The 20,373-nt window shown below is 40.9% G+C and overlaps 1 protein-coding gene across 2 annotated transcripts in view; it reads right to left on the minus strand.

Moving 5' to 3' along the window:
• PDPK1 (3-phosphoinositide dependent protein kinase 1) overlaps positions 1-17,379 on the minus strand; it is a 30,379-nt gene extending 13,000 nt beyond the window's left edge. Inside the window, exons 1-4 of one of the 2 annotated variants that reach the window (XM_042827691.1) lie at positions 17,275-17,379; positions 3,233-3,502; positions 595-637; positions 254-391 (exon numbers count right to left, since the gene is read on the minus strand). In XM_042827691.1, coding sequence (XP_042683625.1) covers positions 254-391; positions 595-637; positions 3,233-3,502; positions 17,275-17,298 — 475 coding nt within the window. In that variant the 5' untranslated portion in view covers positions 17,299-17,379. Of the gene's footprint in view, positions 1-253; positions 392-594; positions 638-3,232; positions 3,503-15,016; positions 15,754-17,274 lie in introns of those variants that run through there. The other variant, XM_042827692.1, reaches the window with a different exon arrangement.
• Positions 17,380-20,373: the final 2,994 nt, after the last annotated feature.

Genomic DNA, 20,373 nt, shown 5'->3' on the forward strand with positions numbered 1-20,373 from the left:
TAATTTTTCCAGATAGTCACCCAAATCATTAAATAACTACATAGAATTGCCTACAGAGAGAACCCCCCACTTATCATTCCACTTACTTAATTTATATCAAAAGCATGACTGAAACAAGTTGTATGGCAACCATCTAAGGTATTTTAAATACCTCAAGTTTATCTCATAATTCCTGTTGAACGATGTTTCAAAGGAAACAAAACCAAGGATTTTCATAACAAATTGTGTAGAAGTTTTAGAACTCAAAGGATACACAGCTTTTCATCATCCTGAAAGGTGAAGTAGAGCTTCACAAAAAAAGGATGATCCAGACGGGACATCACATCTCTCTCTCGTGTCACGTATGGCACCTTGTTTTCTTTTATGATATGACGCTTTTCTAGAATTTTAACTGAAAAAAACAGAGTGAAAACACAGGAGATACAACCCACTGAAGTTCATTAAGTAATTTGTGGTTTGGTTGGAGGGGGAGGGGGAGTAATTGTTAGTTAGATTCATCATTAAAATGCTAATGTTTTTTTGAATTGATACTTTGTAATCAGACAGCATTCATGCAGTACTCTAAAAAGTTACCATCAAGGAATGGATACTTACTGGCATATTCTCTAGAACTTGTCAATTCCCGAGCCAACACAACCTGTTGCCATAGAAGATAAAATGTACAATGAATATAGTGTAACCATTCACTGAAGGCATACAGTAAACATTGCTTCTCATCTGCCAGTCTGTATTTAGACTACTGCTAGTCCAAAATAAACTGTCATAAATACAATTAACAAAAGATGTAAGCATGTACTCATCTCATGATGTCTTAACTCAAGAAATCAGTTATTACAGAGTACTAAAAAATATGGCAACATACTCCTAATATCAAATTTTATGCACCTAGCAAAAGATACCTTCTAAATAGGGCCCTTCTTTAGGTCAATTATTCCAAAGTGAAAGGAGAGAGCAATGTTGAGAGACCACATTGCTCACTATCTCCTTTCCTCCAGACTACACAGACCTAACTCCCTCAGCTGTTCCTCCCAAGTCTCTAGCCCCTTCACCAGCTTTGTTTCTTTTCTCTGCACATGTCAAGCAAGACCATATCCTTCTTGTAGTGAGGGGCCAATAACAGAACACAAAATTTGGTGATCCCACCAAAGGTGTATACAAGGGGACCATCACATTCACAGTCCTGCAGACTGCACTATTTCTGGTGCAGGCCAGGATGCTACTGGCCTTCTTGACGACCTACACACTGTTGGCTCATGCTCAACCAGCTTTCCATCAGTACTGCCATGTCCTTTTCTGCTGGGTAACTTTCCATCCACTCTTTTCCAGGCCTACACACTGCATGGGATGCAGAACCCAGCACCTACAACCACTGGATGTCATGTGAGTGGACTTGGCTCACCAACAGGCCATCTCGATTCCTCTGCACAGCCTCCCCATCCTGAAGATGATCAATGGTCCTGTCTAACTTGGTACTGTCTGCAAACTTATGCACACAGTTGAAGATACCTCTTGGCTAAGAATTCTCAAAGCTGAAGTTATACAGACTCCAAAGAGTAATTTCTCTTCCAGCCCTGTACTGTATCTTTTTTTTTTTTTTAAACCATAACATTTCAGATGTATTGCCCACCTCCATACCAAGCAGCTTTGTACACTGGATTTAGTACTTTCCTCCTAGCATGAATTATGGATATCTTTAGGTCCCTCCCTCACTGAACAAATCTGAGCAAACATCATATCCTCACTTTCTCCCACCTAATTTTCCATAAAAACAGAATAACAAGGAAGAAATCTCACAGTTGTGCATATTAAAGTCATGTTTGTGTTATCAGGGGCCTTATCCACTCTATAAGTAGTAATATTAACAATGAATGTAAATTCCATAAAGTGGAATTAGACCAAATAGCTAAAATAAACAAAAACACTTTCAGCAACTACTCAAAAAATTCAGAGATTATAAAATCATGTCAGTGGAAAACTCAGACAGCAGCAAGGGAAAAAAAGATACAGTTAAAACTTTCAAACTGGAGGAAAGTAAGATGAAGAAAGCCCCCAGAGGTTACCAAAAAGCAGCTACTGCCAACATAATTGTCAGACTTAATGACCATGCCCAACATTACACTTGACAAATGCTTGAGACAAATGCCAGAGATCAAGTCCACATTTAAGAACTGGTTTCAGCTGCACACTTCCACCAGCCCTACCTAAGGCACCAATGTTTATGGTAAGCAAAATTCTGCCTGTAAAATTAAAACCAATAACACTACATACAGAGTCAGAGCCTGGATTAGGCCATGCAACTTTCTCTGTTCTACTGGGAATATGGTGCTAAGACGCAGGGAACAAAACACAAATAAAAATGTCTCACTAAAGCAGACTGAACAAGTGTGTTCCAGCATGTCCAAGAGGGAATAACTCTGATATATTCTTCAGGGAAACCTGTGGATTCCAAACTATGCAGTAAAGTGCAAATTACCCTTGATGACTACCAGAGGCCTTCTTCCTAAATACCAGCACACTGTATAAGAAAAACAAAAAACGAAAACACCCCCATGCAACCACCCCAAAGAGACAGAAAACAAAAGGCCGATATGAAAAAGATAAAGAATATTACTCACTGGCTTTAAATGGGGCAACTACAAAAGCATCAAATGAAGTATTAATTGCTTTATGAGTTCTTTAAGACAATTACTTAAGCAATTCATTCTTGTGCAATGGATCCCAAAAGTAGGTTAAAGTCAATCTATTTAAGCCTGCTGAATACAAGGATAATAACTACGGCTCTTGAAGTCCTTAAGGGCCATGACACTAAGGGCTGAGTAAAAATACCAAAGAAATATTGCTCTTACATTCTTTCCTAAGCATCTGGCCTTGGCTTTCGTCACAAACAGGATGTCGGGTAGAAGTTCTCCCCATGAAAGGCTCTTAGCCCAATTTCAAATTCTTGATGTCATGTGATGTCATACCACTTTAACATAAGATGTTAAGCTGTCTAAAGCTTACATTAGAAAGCATTGCCTCCCAAAAATCTAAGCATCAAGTCATCAGAATACACAACTTCTGATCAATTGAAAAAAAGACTTGAAAAAAATCAGCGCTCCTACAACTTGAAGAGTAAATGAGCAGGATATCTCTAGACTTACAAATTAGTAATCAGCTGGGCACAGAATTTTGAAGTTTATCTAAGATACCTGGCAGACTAACACAAAACACCTGTTATAAAAAGTAAAGTTACCGTTGAAAAAGATCCTTCACCCAGAATTTTCCCAAATTTAAAGTCATCAGGTCGTTTCTTTCGAGGCTGTGGAGGCTGCTGTCCTGTATGTTGTGGCAAGGAGTTTGAACTAGATCTTGATTCAGCTGCGGTGCCCTCCATGTTAGATCCCTGCCTGCTGCCACAGGTGGAAATGACAGATGGAGTGCTGGAATCTGCTTGGTTCCTCACCATTGATGGGGATGGACAGGAACATAACACCACACTAGACTGGATTGGAACAGCATCATACTGAAAAGAGAAATGAAACTATTAACCCACACCTTCAAATTATTATCTCACGCATCTGCACTCTGCATTCCTTCCTGTCTGAAAGGATTATCATGAAGATGAATGTAAGCATTCATATACTTAACAAAATAAAAGCTGCCATTTCCAAAATAGACACTGCTAAGGTCACACTACAAACGTCCACTTAGCTGTAAGTCTCAAAGTTTTAATTCAAGAAGGCAGATATTTGAGACTCAAAAAAACCCCTCCACAACAGCAAAGTGTCAAATTCTCAGGCACATTTCCCTAAGAACAACATCATTTTTAAAGTTTATTTATGATTGGTGACGGAGCCACCAGTTCATCTTAAGAAGTGGTAGTTTCCCTAAAACTTATAAAAGTAGTTAAGAGTTAATTAACATTTATATTCACCAGTAACATTCATTTATAGATAAATGCTACAATGAATCATAAATGGAAAAATAAACCATGAGAACTTTAATAGGCAAAGGATGCATTTTACATATATCACAGAGGTTTTTAATTGGAATCTCACTTTTTCTACAAGTATTATCTTTCATTAAGTGAGGGGAGGGTCAGGAGGGAGAGGGAAAACATAAGATGCATGCAAAAGGCAGATCAGATGGAGGATTCTAATTATCAGAAACACTTTTTCATTAAAAAAAAACCAACAACCTCTGTTCTGACCCTTTAACACAAAGGAGATTACAGTATTTTATCTCATACAGACTCCCCCATTCTAAGACACAGATGCAGCCCTGAAAACAGCAAATATGAAAACAGACATGCCAAATACCAACCCTTATAACATACAAAGGAAATCATTATTTGGTACACTTTCATCAGCTTTTTGCAGTAAGACCAAGCAAACTAGTCAAGCTGGTTTCCCTTCCCATTGCTAATACACCTCCATTTGTCTGTCAAACACTTGCTTCAAGTGTTTTATATGAAATTGGCCAGAAACACAGATAACGAGAGTTCTGTTCAAGCTCCTCTGGCAAAAAATACTGAAATACAAAGCAGAGGGAATATTTACGAATATTAATGCTGTAGCTCAACATGGATTCTCACTCTCAGCATTCAAACATACTGCCAGCAGAATGAAACAGTGACTTGATGAAGATCTCCTAACCTCAGAACAGCTGTACTATACAAATCTGACCTAATCTGGGACCTTTCTCATCTTGCCAAAACAAGAACAACGTCTCATAAATTTCAATTTGAGTCAGTTAGTTCTAACAGAACCCACTTGAGAAGGGGACTGGACTTGCATCCAATCACTGCTTTAGGCATAAGGCACCTGCTCCAAAATTAACTATTATTTACTGTTCTATGCAGAAGTACATTTAATTTATTCATTTAGTGGCATTCCATACATGCATCAACATATTAGGCACCTAAAGTCAGACTAAGGTAACAAAGTCAAACGTAGAGAACTACAATTCTGTTTTGCTCATGCTCAATAACTTATCTAAATATAAACTACTGTCATTTGAAAGGTAACTATCATTGAACAACTACCATAAACACTAACTTCCAAGAAGCATTTTCTCTCCAAAATGAACACAACCTACTTGAACCACAGTCTCTACTCCTTCTTTGGGATATTTCTAACTAAAATGATAGGGCAAATCAGGATCAGGCAGCAGTTTCTTAGAACTTGTTTGAGCTTTATGACCTAACAGTCTGGTAAGAAGCCTGTTGGTACATTCCATAAAGCTTCTGTGAGGACACAAGGATGTTAAATTTGCATGAAGACTAGGAGACTGATGGGAGCAGCTTTATCGTTGTGAAAAGTTCACCAACTCCATCAGAGAACAGTGTATGACCTTCCTCAGAATTAATTACACAGCACTCTCATATTTGAAGAACAGGAAATATATTGATGTTTTATGATGCAAACAACACAAACACATTAAAGTACAGGTGTTGTAGTACACTATTTCTTTTATGCCTTCTATATTAATATTTTAGCTGCACTTTCCCCATATTATCCAAGAATCAATGGTCACAAGTTATTTCTCTAACTTCCTTACAGCCCAATTGAATCACATTTCCTTCTGCTCTAAGGGCACCCTGCATAAAGATTCACAGCAGCTGGAATTAAAACTAGACTGCACTCCTCTTTATAAAAACTGCAGCGATTGCCGAGCACAAAGAGGACTGCTCAACAACTGACATGATGCAGATACAATAAATGGCTCTTTAACTGAAATACAGTAAAAAAAACACACACACACATATAACAGATTCTAGTATTAGGATTTAAATGAACTGACTCTGGTCGGCTCAGGCTATCCTAAAGCAACAAACAGTACAGAGGTAAACAAGTAGCACTGGGAGATCTACAGCTGCCAACATCATTCTGGAGGAGGAAGAAAAACCCACAAACAACAAAAAGCACTGAAGAACATGGAGAAAACTGAGAGGAAAAAATAGGTATTGGATACAGTTTATTTACTTACAAGATTATCTGAAAGCAAGTTACAATGAATGTCATGTATAGAAAAGTCCTGAGTGAAGAAGACAGACAGGAATATTGGATGTTTTAGGAAGAGAAGGTTATTTCCAGCCAGACTATAGCATCAGTTAACTGTTTGACTTTCTCTAAAGAAAGTCAAGATTAACCTTGGAATTTCAGATTGTTAAATCTTTACTAACTGACTAGTAACACAGTTTGTTTTATTCATTTGAAACAAGTGTATTTACTGTTCTTTTCCACTCCAGCCATACACAGTAGAACTACTAGAGAAGAAAACTTGAATCAGTGCAGGAAACCCATCAGCTATCACTGTGTTTTCACTTTTGTACTTTCACTCCTCCCCTATTCTCCTCCCTATGAAAACCCAGCTACACACAAAGCTCCCAGCTAACTAAAAAGACTTCAACATTTTGGAATTCCTTTTGCAACTCAGCATTTTGACAACAGCATTTGCACTGCAACTTACAATACATCTACATACAAAGTAAGCATGAAATAGCCTGCTGCTCTAAAGCAGGTACAGCCATGACAACAATCTCACCTAGCTTTTTCCCACTGCAAGTTCTGCAGCACCACTTTGCTGATACAGTTGCATCAACACCAACAGCAGTAAGAAATACTCGTACAGACTGGGCCTTCTGGAGCTACCAGTACTTGACACTCCTGTCCTAAGTGACATGATGCCAATACCAAAGACAGGCAATATCTTTGCTATCATCGAAACACCACTTGTGAAAGTAAATAAATCTTGTTCCTCTTACAGAGAAAGACCATGAATAAGATCTTAACCTATAACTTTTCTGATACATAAAACTGCTGACTGTTCTCAATCTGTAGCTGCACTAATTCACATGGCAGCAGTAATCACAGAACAGCTTGGGTTGAAAGGACTTCAAAGATTCAGCTTCTCCTACCATAAATAAGGTTGGAACACACGAGGATAAGGCTGCCTGAAGTCCCATTCAACCTGATCTCAAACACCTTCATGGATCACAAAAGCTTTTTTATCTACTTACCTAAAGGTCAATTTTTTTAAAAATTTATTTATTTTTTTTGAAACAGATCGTGCTACCGGAAAGTATTACACAATAAAATGAGCTCCTCACCTCAAGTGGTACATTTGTTTCAATTATAAACAATGCTGGTGAGACTAAGACTCATAGGCACAACCTTCCTATGAATGTTCATCATAAATCATATCAGTGGTCTACTAAATGCAGATACTTGACCTATATATATATATAAGCAATATATAACATGTGAAATACAAAGCACTGTTCAGGAGAAGAAGTACAGGGTATATCCTAAGCAGAAGCTAGTTAATTATGGGCATTGATTCTCAAAGCCCAAAAGTTTAAAGAGAAAGAATAGCCATATAGAAGTAAAGACTGGGGGGAAAAGGGGGAAAGAGGAGTTGGGTGGGAACAAACAAGACATTCAGCAAAAAGGTACATCACTTACAGCAATCCACAGCTTTTGGTAAATCAGAAAACAGTTAAGATATTGCTTTTGTCTCCACTAAAAACATCGCTACAAGTCAAAATATGATATAAGAACTAATAAATAACAAGGAGAGACAGACAAAAAAGTCTAATATCTGAATATAAAGAACTCGGAAACCAACTAGGAGAAGCAAAGTCTTCTTGCAACTAGTATTACATAAACATTAAGGACAAACCAAAACCAACCACTTTCAGGAGAAAAAAAAAAAAAATAATCAAGAGACTGAATACCTGGAGCAATACTAATTACCGGACTAGACTGAGCTCCTGTAATTTCTGTTTAATAAAGAGACCAACTGTCTTAGCCTTGTGGCTTCAGAGGGCACAGGACTACAAAAATTAGGATCACCTGCAACTCAACAGAAGTCATACTGCATGTAATTATTGAGCAGCCAGTGTCACAAGTATTAAGTCCAACCATGCTAAGTTCAGAGACTACTGGACAGAGAAGCCAGTACAAACACATATGCTCTACATCAGGAAAGTCTGCCTCATAAATTACCTGATTCAGAAAGCAACACAGCAGCAATCTAGGATGGCTATGAATTACATCTTTTCACTTGCAAATAGAGCCCGAGAGGCTTTTAAAACCTATATTACGCAGTGTAAGATTTCCTCCACAAGTGCCATGGTACCTCTTTGATTCACAGCCCTTACATCTCTACCAAACATAGCTCCTTAACACAAAGATCTATGAATCCAAGATTCAAAGTCCAAATTAAAACAGTCATCTTCAAATAAAAACAGGGAGCCCATCTATTTATCCCTTAATTGCACAGATAAAATTTTTATTTCACATTGAAAGTGATCACTTTCATCAGACAGATGGTTTGGAGTTTTACAGATAAGACCACTTATTTATCAATGCTGTGATTCTGCTAAATACAGAGTATGCTACACAGGTTTGGCTCGAAATGCCTATAAATTATTTTGATGTTGTCATACAAGAATATAATTCTTAAATTGAAGCTTATTTCATATTGCTTAGAAATTAACCATTAAAAATCCAGATTATTCTAAGGGTTTATTTGTAAAATACAAAGTGAAAAAACATGAACAGCTAGGCAGTTTTATTTCTTTTCATGGCACATTGATATTTCAAAGGGTTGACAAGATGTAGCAACTGAATGCAACACAGATCTTGTACCTGAAAAACAGAGCAAAAAAGGGCAATTAACAGGCATTATACACTACTTTCCCACTGGCACTCCCCCCCTCATCCCAAAAAGAAAATATTTACCTTCTCCAGGTTTTCCAATACCTATTTGTGACAGCCTCCACTGCAAAGGCTAGTGTGCAACACACCCCAGAGGGTCCAGCATATTCCATCAGGTCAGATACTTGGGTGGCTCCAAAGGCATATCCTCAAATTATTCCTCAGAATTCCTAAAATGAGAATTCAGGCAAAAACATGGTAGCTCAGCAACAAGAAACACGACTTAAGATACAAAGAAACACTGAATCAGAGTAATAAGTCTTACCTTTTAGTGCAGAGGACACAGAACAGGTAGCACTGTTACACTCCAATTCCTTCCAGGAACAGCTTGCAGAGGGCATAGTGATTACCACGTGGTCCATATCAATAAGTTAAATCTTCAACATCAGCATTCCTTTTGTATCCTCTCTATGCTGCTACACCAGAGTGACTGCCAGGAACGAAGGCAACCCAGAACAATAACAGACTGTGTGCTCTCAAACTACAGTGAACATCAATTGTTCTATCAAAACACCGTATCGCAGAATGCTTTGGGTTCGAAGGGACCTTTAAGATCCTTAAGTTCCAAGCCCCTGCTCTAGGCAGGGACACTTCCCTCTACACCAGGTTGCTCACAGCCCCACACAGCCCAGCCCTGAACACTTCCGTGGAGGGGGCACCCATAACCTTGCTGGGTAACCCGATCCAGTATCTCATCACCCTCACAGTAAATAATTTCTTCCTGATATCTAGTCTAAATCTACCCTCTTCCAGTATAAAATCCTTCTTCTTTTGCTACACGCCCTTATAAAAGTTCCTCATCTTCCTTGTAGGCCACTAAAAGCTCCCCCTGCAGCCTTCTGTTCTCCAGGCTGAAAAATCCCAGCTCTCTGCATCTCCTCATAGGGGAGGTGCTCCAGCCCTCTGATCATCGTCGTGGTCACTCCAACAGTTCAACCACTTTCTTGTGTTGGGGGCTCCAGAACTGGACGCTACTGCTGCAAAGTAAGGGAGGAAAATCATCCCCTTTGACCTGATGGTCACACTTCTCATAATGCAACCCAAGATATGGTTGGCCTTCTGGGCTGTAAGCACACATCACTGGCTCACATCCTCCTCCTCAGGGCTGCTTTCAAGTCATTTTCTGCCCAACCTGTATCTGTGCTTGGAATTGCTCTTGCATTTGGTCTTGTTGAACTTCATAAGACTGGCATGAGCTCATCTCTCAGGCCTGTCCAGGCCCCTCTGAATAGCACTCCTTCCCTCCACCATGTCAACTGCACCACTCAGCTCAATGCCATCTGCAAACTTGCTGAGCATGCACTCAATCCCACTGTTCACATCGCCTACAAAGACATTAAATAACACCAGTCCCAGTGCCAATCCTTGAGGAATGCCACTCATCATCGGTCCCACTCAGACACTGAGCCATTGACTGCAACTCTGAGGCCATCCAGCCAATTCCTTACCCAGCGAGCAGCCATTCCAACAAATCCATTTTTCTCCCATGTGGTGACCAGGTTGTCATGCAGGGCAGTGTCAAACACTTTGCACAAACAAGTCCAGGTGTTCTTCCTTCATCTGTTGACGCTGTACCTCAATCATTAAAGGCCTCTAAGTTTGTCAAGCATGACTTGCCCTTGGTGAAGCCATACTGATATCCTAACACCTATTTAGTCTCCAAACTTCTGTCAAGATGGACAAATGGACCAATCAGACTTTCTGACAAGTGACCAACAGTGTCACTTATTGATCTACTTTAAAAAAGTGTGTAGATAGGAGAAACAATAACTGAACAATTTATGAAATTGTATTACAATAGCTTTCACTTATACATGCTTAGATGTTTGTCAATCAATTTAAATAATTTTAAAACAGGTGTATTTGTCAACACTTATTTATTTCAAGAAATTAAAATACTTGCCTAAAGAAAAGCAGAGCTTCTATTCATATGCCTTAAAAAATAACTAGGCACTGTCAGATTAAATCTCATGACACAAAAATCAAACACAAAATGGGTCTCAGAGAACTCAGATCAAGCCAAGATATGGCAACAGTTCTGAGTATTCTACACAACCAGTAAATTGCTCATCCACAGAAATACGACACTTGTGGCCATATTATAAAAGTAAAACATCACAGAAATTTGGGGACATATGAAAACATGCAAGCTGAACACTCAGCTTGATAAAAGATTACTTATCTCCCCAATCAGGAAGGAATACCATTGGAGGGGGGCAGTTTGGAAAACAAACCTAGAAGCATGCTTCCACATTCTGAAATCTAGGGAAAAATGTCGAAGGCTTTAAAGAACCACATTCAACATTTATTTACTGAAAAAGAGTGGAATACATTTAGAGAAAACTAGCCATGGACTGGTGTACCATGGTTGGCAAACACTGTCTTCAATGACTTTAATAATTTATTAAATAGAAAAGAGCTCAAAGTGTGAAGTTAAAACACCTCATCAAAAATCTGATAAGGAAGGGATACCAAACTTCTATTTCAAAACAAAAACAGTATCATCTGCTTTTAGGTACTACACAAATCCATTTTTTAAGTAAGTGCCAAATTTGTTAGGCTTTTAAGAAACTGTGCTAGGTTACAAAGATGCCAAAGATACTTTGCCTGGACAACAGGATTTTTGCCTACAGAAAAGCACTTTGAGAAACACATAAGACAATCGCTTCAAAATGCAGTAAACAAACCCAACGCCAAGTATTAATTACTTGTAGTAATAAAAAAAGCATTAAAGACATACCATTGTTATAGAAGATTAGTGTTTGGTTTATGCTCTACAGAGACGCATCAGCAATTGTTCAAACAGCATGTAAATATTAACAGAAAATTCAATATCCAGCTTATAACCCCAAGAATTGTCCATCAGCCCCATCTGCCTTGAAGAAACAGACTAGCAGTCAGCAAAATTATTTGTCTAAAGCCAACCAATCTGTCAAAACCTATATATTTTGATCAAGTTTGTTCTGAATGCTCATAAATGGCTACTGATAAATACATTTGAAAGAACAGTCTGAAAGTTTCCATTTCAATTACAACAGGAATCTTCCTACAGCTTAGTTTTGAAAAAGGATCTGAACACAAGTAATCCTATCTGAGGGGAAATTTTTTGATCTCAGAAGTTTTGAGTTCATCCATTGCTTAAGACACTGTTTTTTATGAATAACCATGCAACATGCAACTTCTCAAAAGCAATGTAATATAAAGTGCGGGTTGTTTTTTGTTTCTTTTTCCATCATTTGAGCTGTTATGCCAACCACCTGATTAAACAAGCCTCTGACCTACCAACACACAGTTACGCTCATCTTCATGCAGCGTCTCTTGAAACCTCTCTAAAGCAGAAGGTGTGCATGTCCTGAAGCACTGTACAGAACCATTCCCCTCCCCTCCAAAACAAAGAAAATTCTAACAGGATGCAGTAACAAAGCAGCACTGTTTAAAAGAAAAGAGTAACAACTTTAAAAACTGATAATGCATTTCAAGATTAAAGATGGTAAGCGTTAGTGAAGTGGCAAGCTCAGAATAGATAACTCCGCAAAGAGCTGTTCTACCTAAACTGGCCTGACCTCTGCAACAGCGGGAAACAAAACCAAGAAAAGAAATTCACACAATGTAGCCTGCGTGAAGAATTAACAGCCTCAAAGAAAAAAAATACAATAATGTACAGGCAGCCTTGAGAGTACCTGTTATCCCAAAGATACAGTAACTATTTCAAGAACAAACGTATATAAGCCCTAGTTAAACCCCACATAATGCTACACTGCAATAACCTGTGAGAATGAGAGGAGCAACATTTTACAGGCCTTGTGTTATTTTAAGACACAATTAGATTGCTTAAAACAACACAACCATCACCTCTACAGCAGGTTTTTGCCTCCTGCTTGAAGATATCCTCAGGAGTCGTATATCCATAGATGAATCAAGAGTAATTGTGAAGAATCAAATTAATTGATTTTTTTCCTTTGGTTTTCTGGATGCACATCCTCAGGAAGTTCACAGTATACAAAGAAGCATTTTTAAGTCTGGGAGGCATACCTTAGTGTTCATAGGAAAGCCATCCCAAAACATAAACAAAGCTCAGCTCTGACACTTTGCCTCCTTCATATTTCATCTGACCACCTACCAGCACACCTTTACATTCTGTAGCAGATCCACATCACAGTTTATCCATAAGTGAATAGAGAGGAAATTGCATTCACATAGCATCAGAAGTACAGTCGATAGACTAGAACCTGGAAGCACAAGGAATGCTTCCATACTGTCGGACTGGTTTGATTTTCCATTTGGAGAATAATGGTATATTATCTACAAGATTGTCTCCACAGCAATGAGTTTATTACGTACACATGTCCCAAACATTACAGTTCATGCAAATGCCTTTTCCTAAATATACCGACCTTACAAATACTGTGCTATTTTCTGCCACTAATTTACAAGATTCCAATTCCAAGTTCAGGTAAAGATTAAAGGTAATGAAAGGATTTGTCAGAATCTGCATACCATCTCTTTATCATCTATTTATTCAGGGGTAAAGACTATTAAAGACCATCCACCCAAACCCCTCCCTGCACCCCCAAGCCTCAAAACAGATCAGAAACAGGAAACCACAAAAATCTCTAAGAACCTGAAGTCAGCCTGTGGCCCAAATAGCTATAAGAGTAAACAAGTCACCGAGAATTCATTTCATGCAAACTGATCCAGCCCAGCTCACAAGAAGCCATCTGTAACAGCAAGAAATCTAGATCACATTCTGCACGAGCTGACGAAGTACCCCAATAAGGGGTGCTGTGCACCATGGATAAGGCTTGCTAATAAACACAAAAGAGCTTCCTGTACAAGGTTCCTTGATAGCAGGGCTAGGATTTAGGAGGGAGAGACAGCAGTCATGAATGCAGAGTAGAGGAGTAGCCGTAGGGAAGCGGCAATATGTGGACAGAATGCACAAAGGCTGGACAGTGCAATCGAGAACTACGATGAATTCCCGCAACTGCTAAAGAACTGAGCATCAAATTTAATACTTTCTTTTCAGAAGAATGTGCTAAGCAAGTTAATCCTTGCAATCTGCTGCTATAAGGAAATACAGAATATTTGCCAAGTGAAGCATTTATATATTTTTTCTTTCTAAAACACAGAAAAAGCAGCCTCAACCTCAGCGCTTCGTGCATGCTGTGATCAGTTCTTTCCCAGACCTTGGCAACTTTCCACAGGCTGACCTGCAAATAAGGTGTCAAAAAGGGAAGCATGGGAAGGAATTCAGTGCCCCCTGCCCACACGCTTTTTTTCAACTACATATACATGATTTAACCTGGCAACATTTTTCCCTTTTCCCAGAAATATCACAGACAGCAATTCCTTGGTTTTGTACAAATTCTTTAGAAAGCTCCACTATGAGGAACGTAGGGAAGGATTTTATCTTCTAAACTGTTTTCTGAACAGTGTTCTGTTCTTCCCATATTGAAAAGTAACTTCTGACTCTGACTTTATCTGAGGCCATAACCGTGCTAGTTTTACAGCAATTCAAGCAGCTTTTCTAAAAGAAAAACAGGTAAGATGCAAGTTCAGTGACAGAAAACAGATTTCAGAATTATTTTACATCTTCATCGATGAAATCTATTTCTATTACTTTGAAAGATTATCAGTTTTCTCAGCCTAAAACAGTGACTGCACTGGTTCTGTGTGGCAGAATTCCTGCCTGTACTTCAGCAATCAGCATCCCTTCCCAAGAGCTCCTTCAATGCTTACTTTCAGCTGATCAGCTTTACAGTAGTGTGATGAGCCCAAGGCTGCAGCGTTTCAGAAGGTTCAGCACAACCTACTTGCACAATTACAACAGCTTTATGAAACAGACACTGCTTCTAGCATTCTAAGACAGACCAAATTTCCCAAAGAATGTTTGGTTTACAAAAAATGAACTAAACCAAACCTATCCACACACTGGATTTAGTTGATCATTGCTATTACCTACAGATTATCTCTGAATTGTCTCCTTCCCAACAGCTACCAACACTTCCTATATAAGGAAACAGTAATACCTACACAGTCACTCCTCTTTAGCATAACCTATTTTTCATCTTTGAGCATTGTCTGTAATTCTCAACATCTATTTCTTTTATTATTTTCTACTCCTGCAACCTGCTTTGGTAAAACTCACAGAAAACTTACCCTAGTGAAAAGTCTATGCATGAGTGATAAAGAATAGTCACAGTCCTATGCTGAAAACCCAGGAGAAAATCATATTAAGTAGATAGGATATAGGAAAAAAAGCCTTCAAACTTCTGAGTTTTTTAACTACAAATAATTAAAAACAGAAGTCTTACTATAGTCTAGTCCAATTCCTTGTGAAGATGCAGAACTTGATTAAGAAACTAGTTCTTTGAGAAATATAGCTCACATTAGTCCTGAGGAGACAAAAACAACACGTTAACAGTTTTGTTCACACATCTGTGACTACAGTACAGGTTTTATCAGGACAGATTCATTGGAGGAATGGAACTTGCACTGTAATGATTGCTAGGCCTTCCATTGAAGACACTCTTGAAATTAAAGCCATAAATTCTTCCAGGCTTTCATTTCAAGAGGAAGAAAATTCATTTGTAAAGAAGTCTCAAGATGCTTATAATGGCATGAACAGTACATAACTATGACCACACTGACACCTTCAACTAAAGCAGCACTAAAATTGCTTCCTGGTTAAAAACACAATTCTCTCTTTGGTACCACAGCTTCAAAAAAAGAACGTTATAGGTAATTGCCTCCATGTATGTGAATACAACAGCTAACACAGGAATGCTGCAATATTTCTTCCAAAGCTGTGCTCTATCTCCCCACCCCCCATCCTTTGCAGTTCTTGTAAAATGATCACAGAACTCATTGATTTCATCACACAGAGTGTATTTACTGTGTCCTGCTAGAAGTTTTGGAAATACTGCATTTCCCACATTTGATATCATCTGAAAGCTTGGCTGAATTGAAGCACCTCTGACTGCAAATGCCAGTCAGTGCACTCACCTGAGCAGAGAAACATTACAAGGTAGAAGAAAAGGAAGTGAAATTAAGTTACTCTGAATATATATATATACTTTTTTTTTTTTTAAAACAAAAAGTAGTTGTCAATTTTGTTTTTCATTCATTCTTTCTTGGCATTCATTTCTTACAGGGATATGAATTGTTCACAGAAAAGGAACAGAAACATCTGGAGGGGAAAAAAACAAACAGAAAAGTAATGAGCAAGGACAGGAGCACAAAGGGAAGTGTGCTCCCTGTTTAAGCCGGTTCATGCAAATATAACTCTTCTCTAATAGCAATAAACAGCCACATGGAGCTATATCAAATGGCAGACGTGCAAAACTAATTTTCATAACAGAACATAAGTTTATTTCATAATCCTCCTGCAGTATTCCATGGCTTCCCCTGTAGGGCTGTTCCACATATCAACTTTCATTTTCAGCCAGTTCCTACAACTAAACACAACACCCTTAAAAAAATAAATCCCTAAGCACAAAGAGCAGAACACACTATGAAACGAGGCTTTGAGAATTAACACAGCTATGCCAGACTTTGTGCAGATCCTCCTCAACTGATCTCAGATGAAAAAGATCACTATAGAGCAGAGCTTGTCAGCTCACAGAAGTGCTGGGGAGTGAACCCACTTGAAAGACCACCTGACTTGAAAGCACAGCAATATCCGCACACATGTAAGAGATGCATTGGTGTCAGTTAGTTCCACTGACATCATTGAATGCTGGTCGTTACTGCTGTAAAAAAAAAAAACCAACCAACCAACCAAACAAAAACACATAAAGAAGTCCTACTTTTTTTTACTGCTTTCATAAAGGAATTTCTGCATTAACTATGCCGTATAATCTTCAATGCTAAGTAAGATTTACTACTTTTAACCTCTATTTATCAGCTGCAACTGCACACATTAAGCAGCGCTCACAAAATGGAATTCCGAGTTTTACATTCCCAGCCGAACGTAAACAACTGCCCGAAGCGGTGTGCCAGGACCACCCTCAGTCTCCCCGACGCGTCTTTTCCCGCTAAAGAACCGCATTACCGAGCATGCAGGTGGCTCGCCGGGAGCAGGAGCAGAGGCCGCGCGGGGAGGAGGCGGCCCGGCGGGGCCACGCCATCGCCCCGTAACGGAGACGCCGCGGGCAGCCCGGGCCCGGCTACGCTTCCCCGCGACGCCGGGCCGAGCTCGGGCGCCCATCGCCGCTCTCGCCTCGCGTTCTCAGGGCCCCATCGCAGCGCCGGGGAGAACGGAGCGACCGCAGAGACCGCGACCGCCGCCCCGCCTCCGGGACTGGAAGGAGGAGCGGCGGCGGCACCGAGGCCGGCCCCGCACGGCGCGGCGCTCGCCCGGCGGCCCTCCTTGCGGTTGGGGAGCGGCGGGGCCGCCCGCAAAAGCCCCTCCGCGACCCCGCCGCCCGGCAGCGTGCAAGACGCGGGCGGCCCGCCCCCTCACTGCCGGGCTGGGCCGGGCGCGGCGCTCGGGCCTACTGCTTCCCCGGCGGCGCAGCAGCCGCCGGCAGCCTCAGCCGACCTCCGCGCCGGCCCCGCGCCTCGCACTCACCAGGTGGCTGCTGGTGCTCGCCATGGGCTCCGCCCGGCCGGCCGGCGCGGCCCGCGCTCCAGTCGCCCTTTAAGAGCCCAGCGCACGGCCACCCGGCCCGAGCCAATGGGGCTCTCGCATCCTCCGTCCGTGACGTAACCCACAACAATGCCCCCCCCCGACCGCTGTAGGCGGGACTTCCGTCCAACCCGCAAATTCACAGGTCTCGCTACCTGCCACTCACGCTTAAGCCCGCACGGAGCGCCTCCCATCAGCCTCAGCGCACGTTCAGTGTGAGCATGCGCAGCTGTTGTGGGGATGTTGCCGGCTTCGCTTCCGGTTGGGATGAGGGCGGTGGGGCGCGCGGCCTTTCCAACTTCCGTCTTGCGCTCACATCCGGGTTGTCTCTCTGACGTAGAGGCGCCGTGGGAGCGGCGTGGTGACGTTCGGAGGCCGGGTGGTTCCTACGCCACGCCGTGCGGTGCCGCCTGATGTCCCGGTAGCGCTTGGTGCCTCATCCCGTGTACTTCTGCTGAGGCTGTCAAGTCCTTGTGCCAGCCACGGACCCGAGCGTGTAACAGATGAAATTTCCCGTAGTCATTCTTAAAAATCAGTCTTTTCAATAATAATAATAATAAAAGGCCAGTGTCTGGCGCTCCTTATGTCTAATACACTGAATCCGACATAAAGTTTTTGTTAGAAGGCTTTCATTGTAGATCTCAGAACTCCAAATAATTGTTATCCCGCATCATAAATGCACTCAAAAAGTACTCATCAATATCTTTAACTGTAGTATGGTATAAGTAATGAGGATTTATTCTTTCAGGTAAGTTAGTAGGAAACACGTCCCCAGATTTGCTTCCCAACCTGTGTTCTCAAGCACACAAAGTGTATTTGCTCACAGGAGTTGGCTGGATCCAGCCCGAAGCACTGACTCACATCACAAATGCTGAGGGTATATGGGGTTGTTGTTCAGGTATGCTTACAAGGTGGTATGACGCCTTGTAAGAGCAATTTTAATTCATCAGGAGATTATTGAATTTTAAGGAAATGCTCGAACGGGTAATGCAGGAAAGGGCCACGTTGTTTGGTGAGCTGCATCAGAATCTTCAACGTTGATGTATAATTAACTTCAAATAAGGCTGGGGTGGTTGGGCAAGGCAGCAATCCTGCAGCGTCCCACTGGTAAACTACTTCAGAAAGCATTTTGCAATATTAATGAAACCCGAAAGTCTGGTACACTTCTCCTACAAAGCAAGGCTGAGGTAGCTGGGGGTGTTCAGCCTGGAGAAGAGAAGGCTTCGGAGAGATCTCATTGTGGCCTCTCAGTACCTAAAGGAAACTAATAACGAGGGGAGATAATGACTTTTTACGGAGGCAGTGATAGGACAAGGGAAATGGTTTTAAACTGAAAGAAGGCTGATTTAGATTAGATATTAGGAGGACATTTTGTGCTCAGAGGGTGGTTAGGCACTGGAACTGCTGCCCAGAGAAACTGTATGCCCCATCCCTGGAGGCGCTCAAGGCCATGGGGGAGCCTGGGCTGCCTGAGCTGGTGGGTGACAACCAGCCCACAGCAGGGGTTGGAACTAGATGATCTGTAAGATCTCTTCCAACCCCAGACATTCTATGATTCACTGTTTCTATAATTCTTTTATTTTCATGATACCATTGTATTTACTAAATAACTAAATAAATACAATAATGTCTAGCCTTCCTTGATGTGAAGATCTTATGCTTTTGCCTAACCAAGTTACAAATATCTTTGTACTCTGGAAGACTATATGAGCTCAACAGCCCCACTCAGGAAACATCTTTGTAATTTTACAGCATCATATACAAGTACAGTTATAGTCCTCAGCAGTGCTGGCTGCTCACCTTTGCCTGCAACACGACCTCTAACTTGAGGTGGAACTTAGGAAAGGCCTACTCCAGTTCTAGCAACTTAATCGTGTGGAAGATGTGCCCAGCCCATGGCAGAGGAGGTTGGAAATAATCTTTAAAAGTCCCTTTCAACCAAACTATTCTATGATTCTAATTATAGGACTCACTTAGTAGATCAGGGTAGACCAGGAAAAAACATTTTAGAAATGAGTGTAAAATCTTACTGGACACCTTGGAAGTCTGTGAAAACAGGACTCTTCCAGCAGAGGGCAATGGCAGATTGGAGTGGGTGCTGCTAAAAAGGAATTGGTCAAGCGCAGTGGGAGCAGCAAGAGGCAGGGCTGGCCCAGGATGAAGTGGTGCAAGCCAGCAAACCCCAGTGCAGGCAGCCCTTCACATAATGTCTGCAGTTTTATGTTACAACTTGATCCCTGGTTTGCAAGTTGTTAAAAACAAAAAAGCAGTCTTCCCTCCTCTCCTGCTTCATGCATCCACATTCTAGCATAACAAGAAGACATCCTTTTTTCCAGTTACCACCACCACTACATGAATATGTGCCCCATCAAACATTGCAGTTCTCACTTTAAAACCAATCATTTAGATGTCCATGCTTGATTAATGATTTTCTCTTCAGAATTGCAGCAGTGCCTCTACAAGGATCAGATCTGTAGATTAGATTAAATTACTACTAAAATGACTATTTTTAATTCTTGGTGATTTTATTAGCTAGAAGAATGTACGCATGAGTGAAAATGTGGGTGACTCTGTGAAGGACCATACCTTCTGCTGAAGGGTGCTTGGTGACTTGAGGGGCTATAGTGGTCTGGAAAGATCTGTGATGTTAAAGATTTCTGTAGCACAAGATTTATGACTCACAGGAGGACAGCAATACAGGGAAGATGAAATGACAGAGCTGCGGATCTAGACTTGACAATGCTCTGGGTAAACTGTAAGATTGTGGTGTGCTGAGTGTAACCAACATTCTCTGTCCTCCTTCTTTACACACTGATCAGATTTAACAAAAGGACTAAAAGGAGCAAACTGTTTCTCTTGTCTCTGGAATTACTTTCATCCCATCTGCTTACTTAACCAGGGAAAGATTCATGGCTTTATTTGGCCATTGACTAGTGGCTGCCATAGGAGAAAAAGATTGCTTCCACAGCTCTTTCCAGTAAGAGTTTGCAGATAAATGATCTTATGCCCTGCAGCTTCAACTTTTTTTTTCGTGTTTCACCT

This window comes from Centrocercus urophasianus, unplaced genomic scaffold (assembly GCF_019232065.1).
Source record: "Centrocercus urophasianus isolate 14NV4802_14NV808 unplaced genomic scaffold, USGS_Curo_1.0 seq_29, whole genome shotgun sequence".
Lineage (NCBI taxonomy): Eukaryota > Metazoa > Chordata > Aves > Galliformes > Phasianidae > Centrocercus > Centrocercus urophasianus.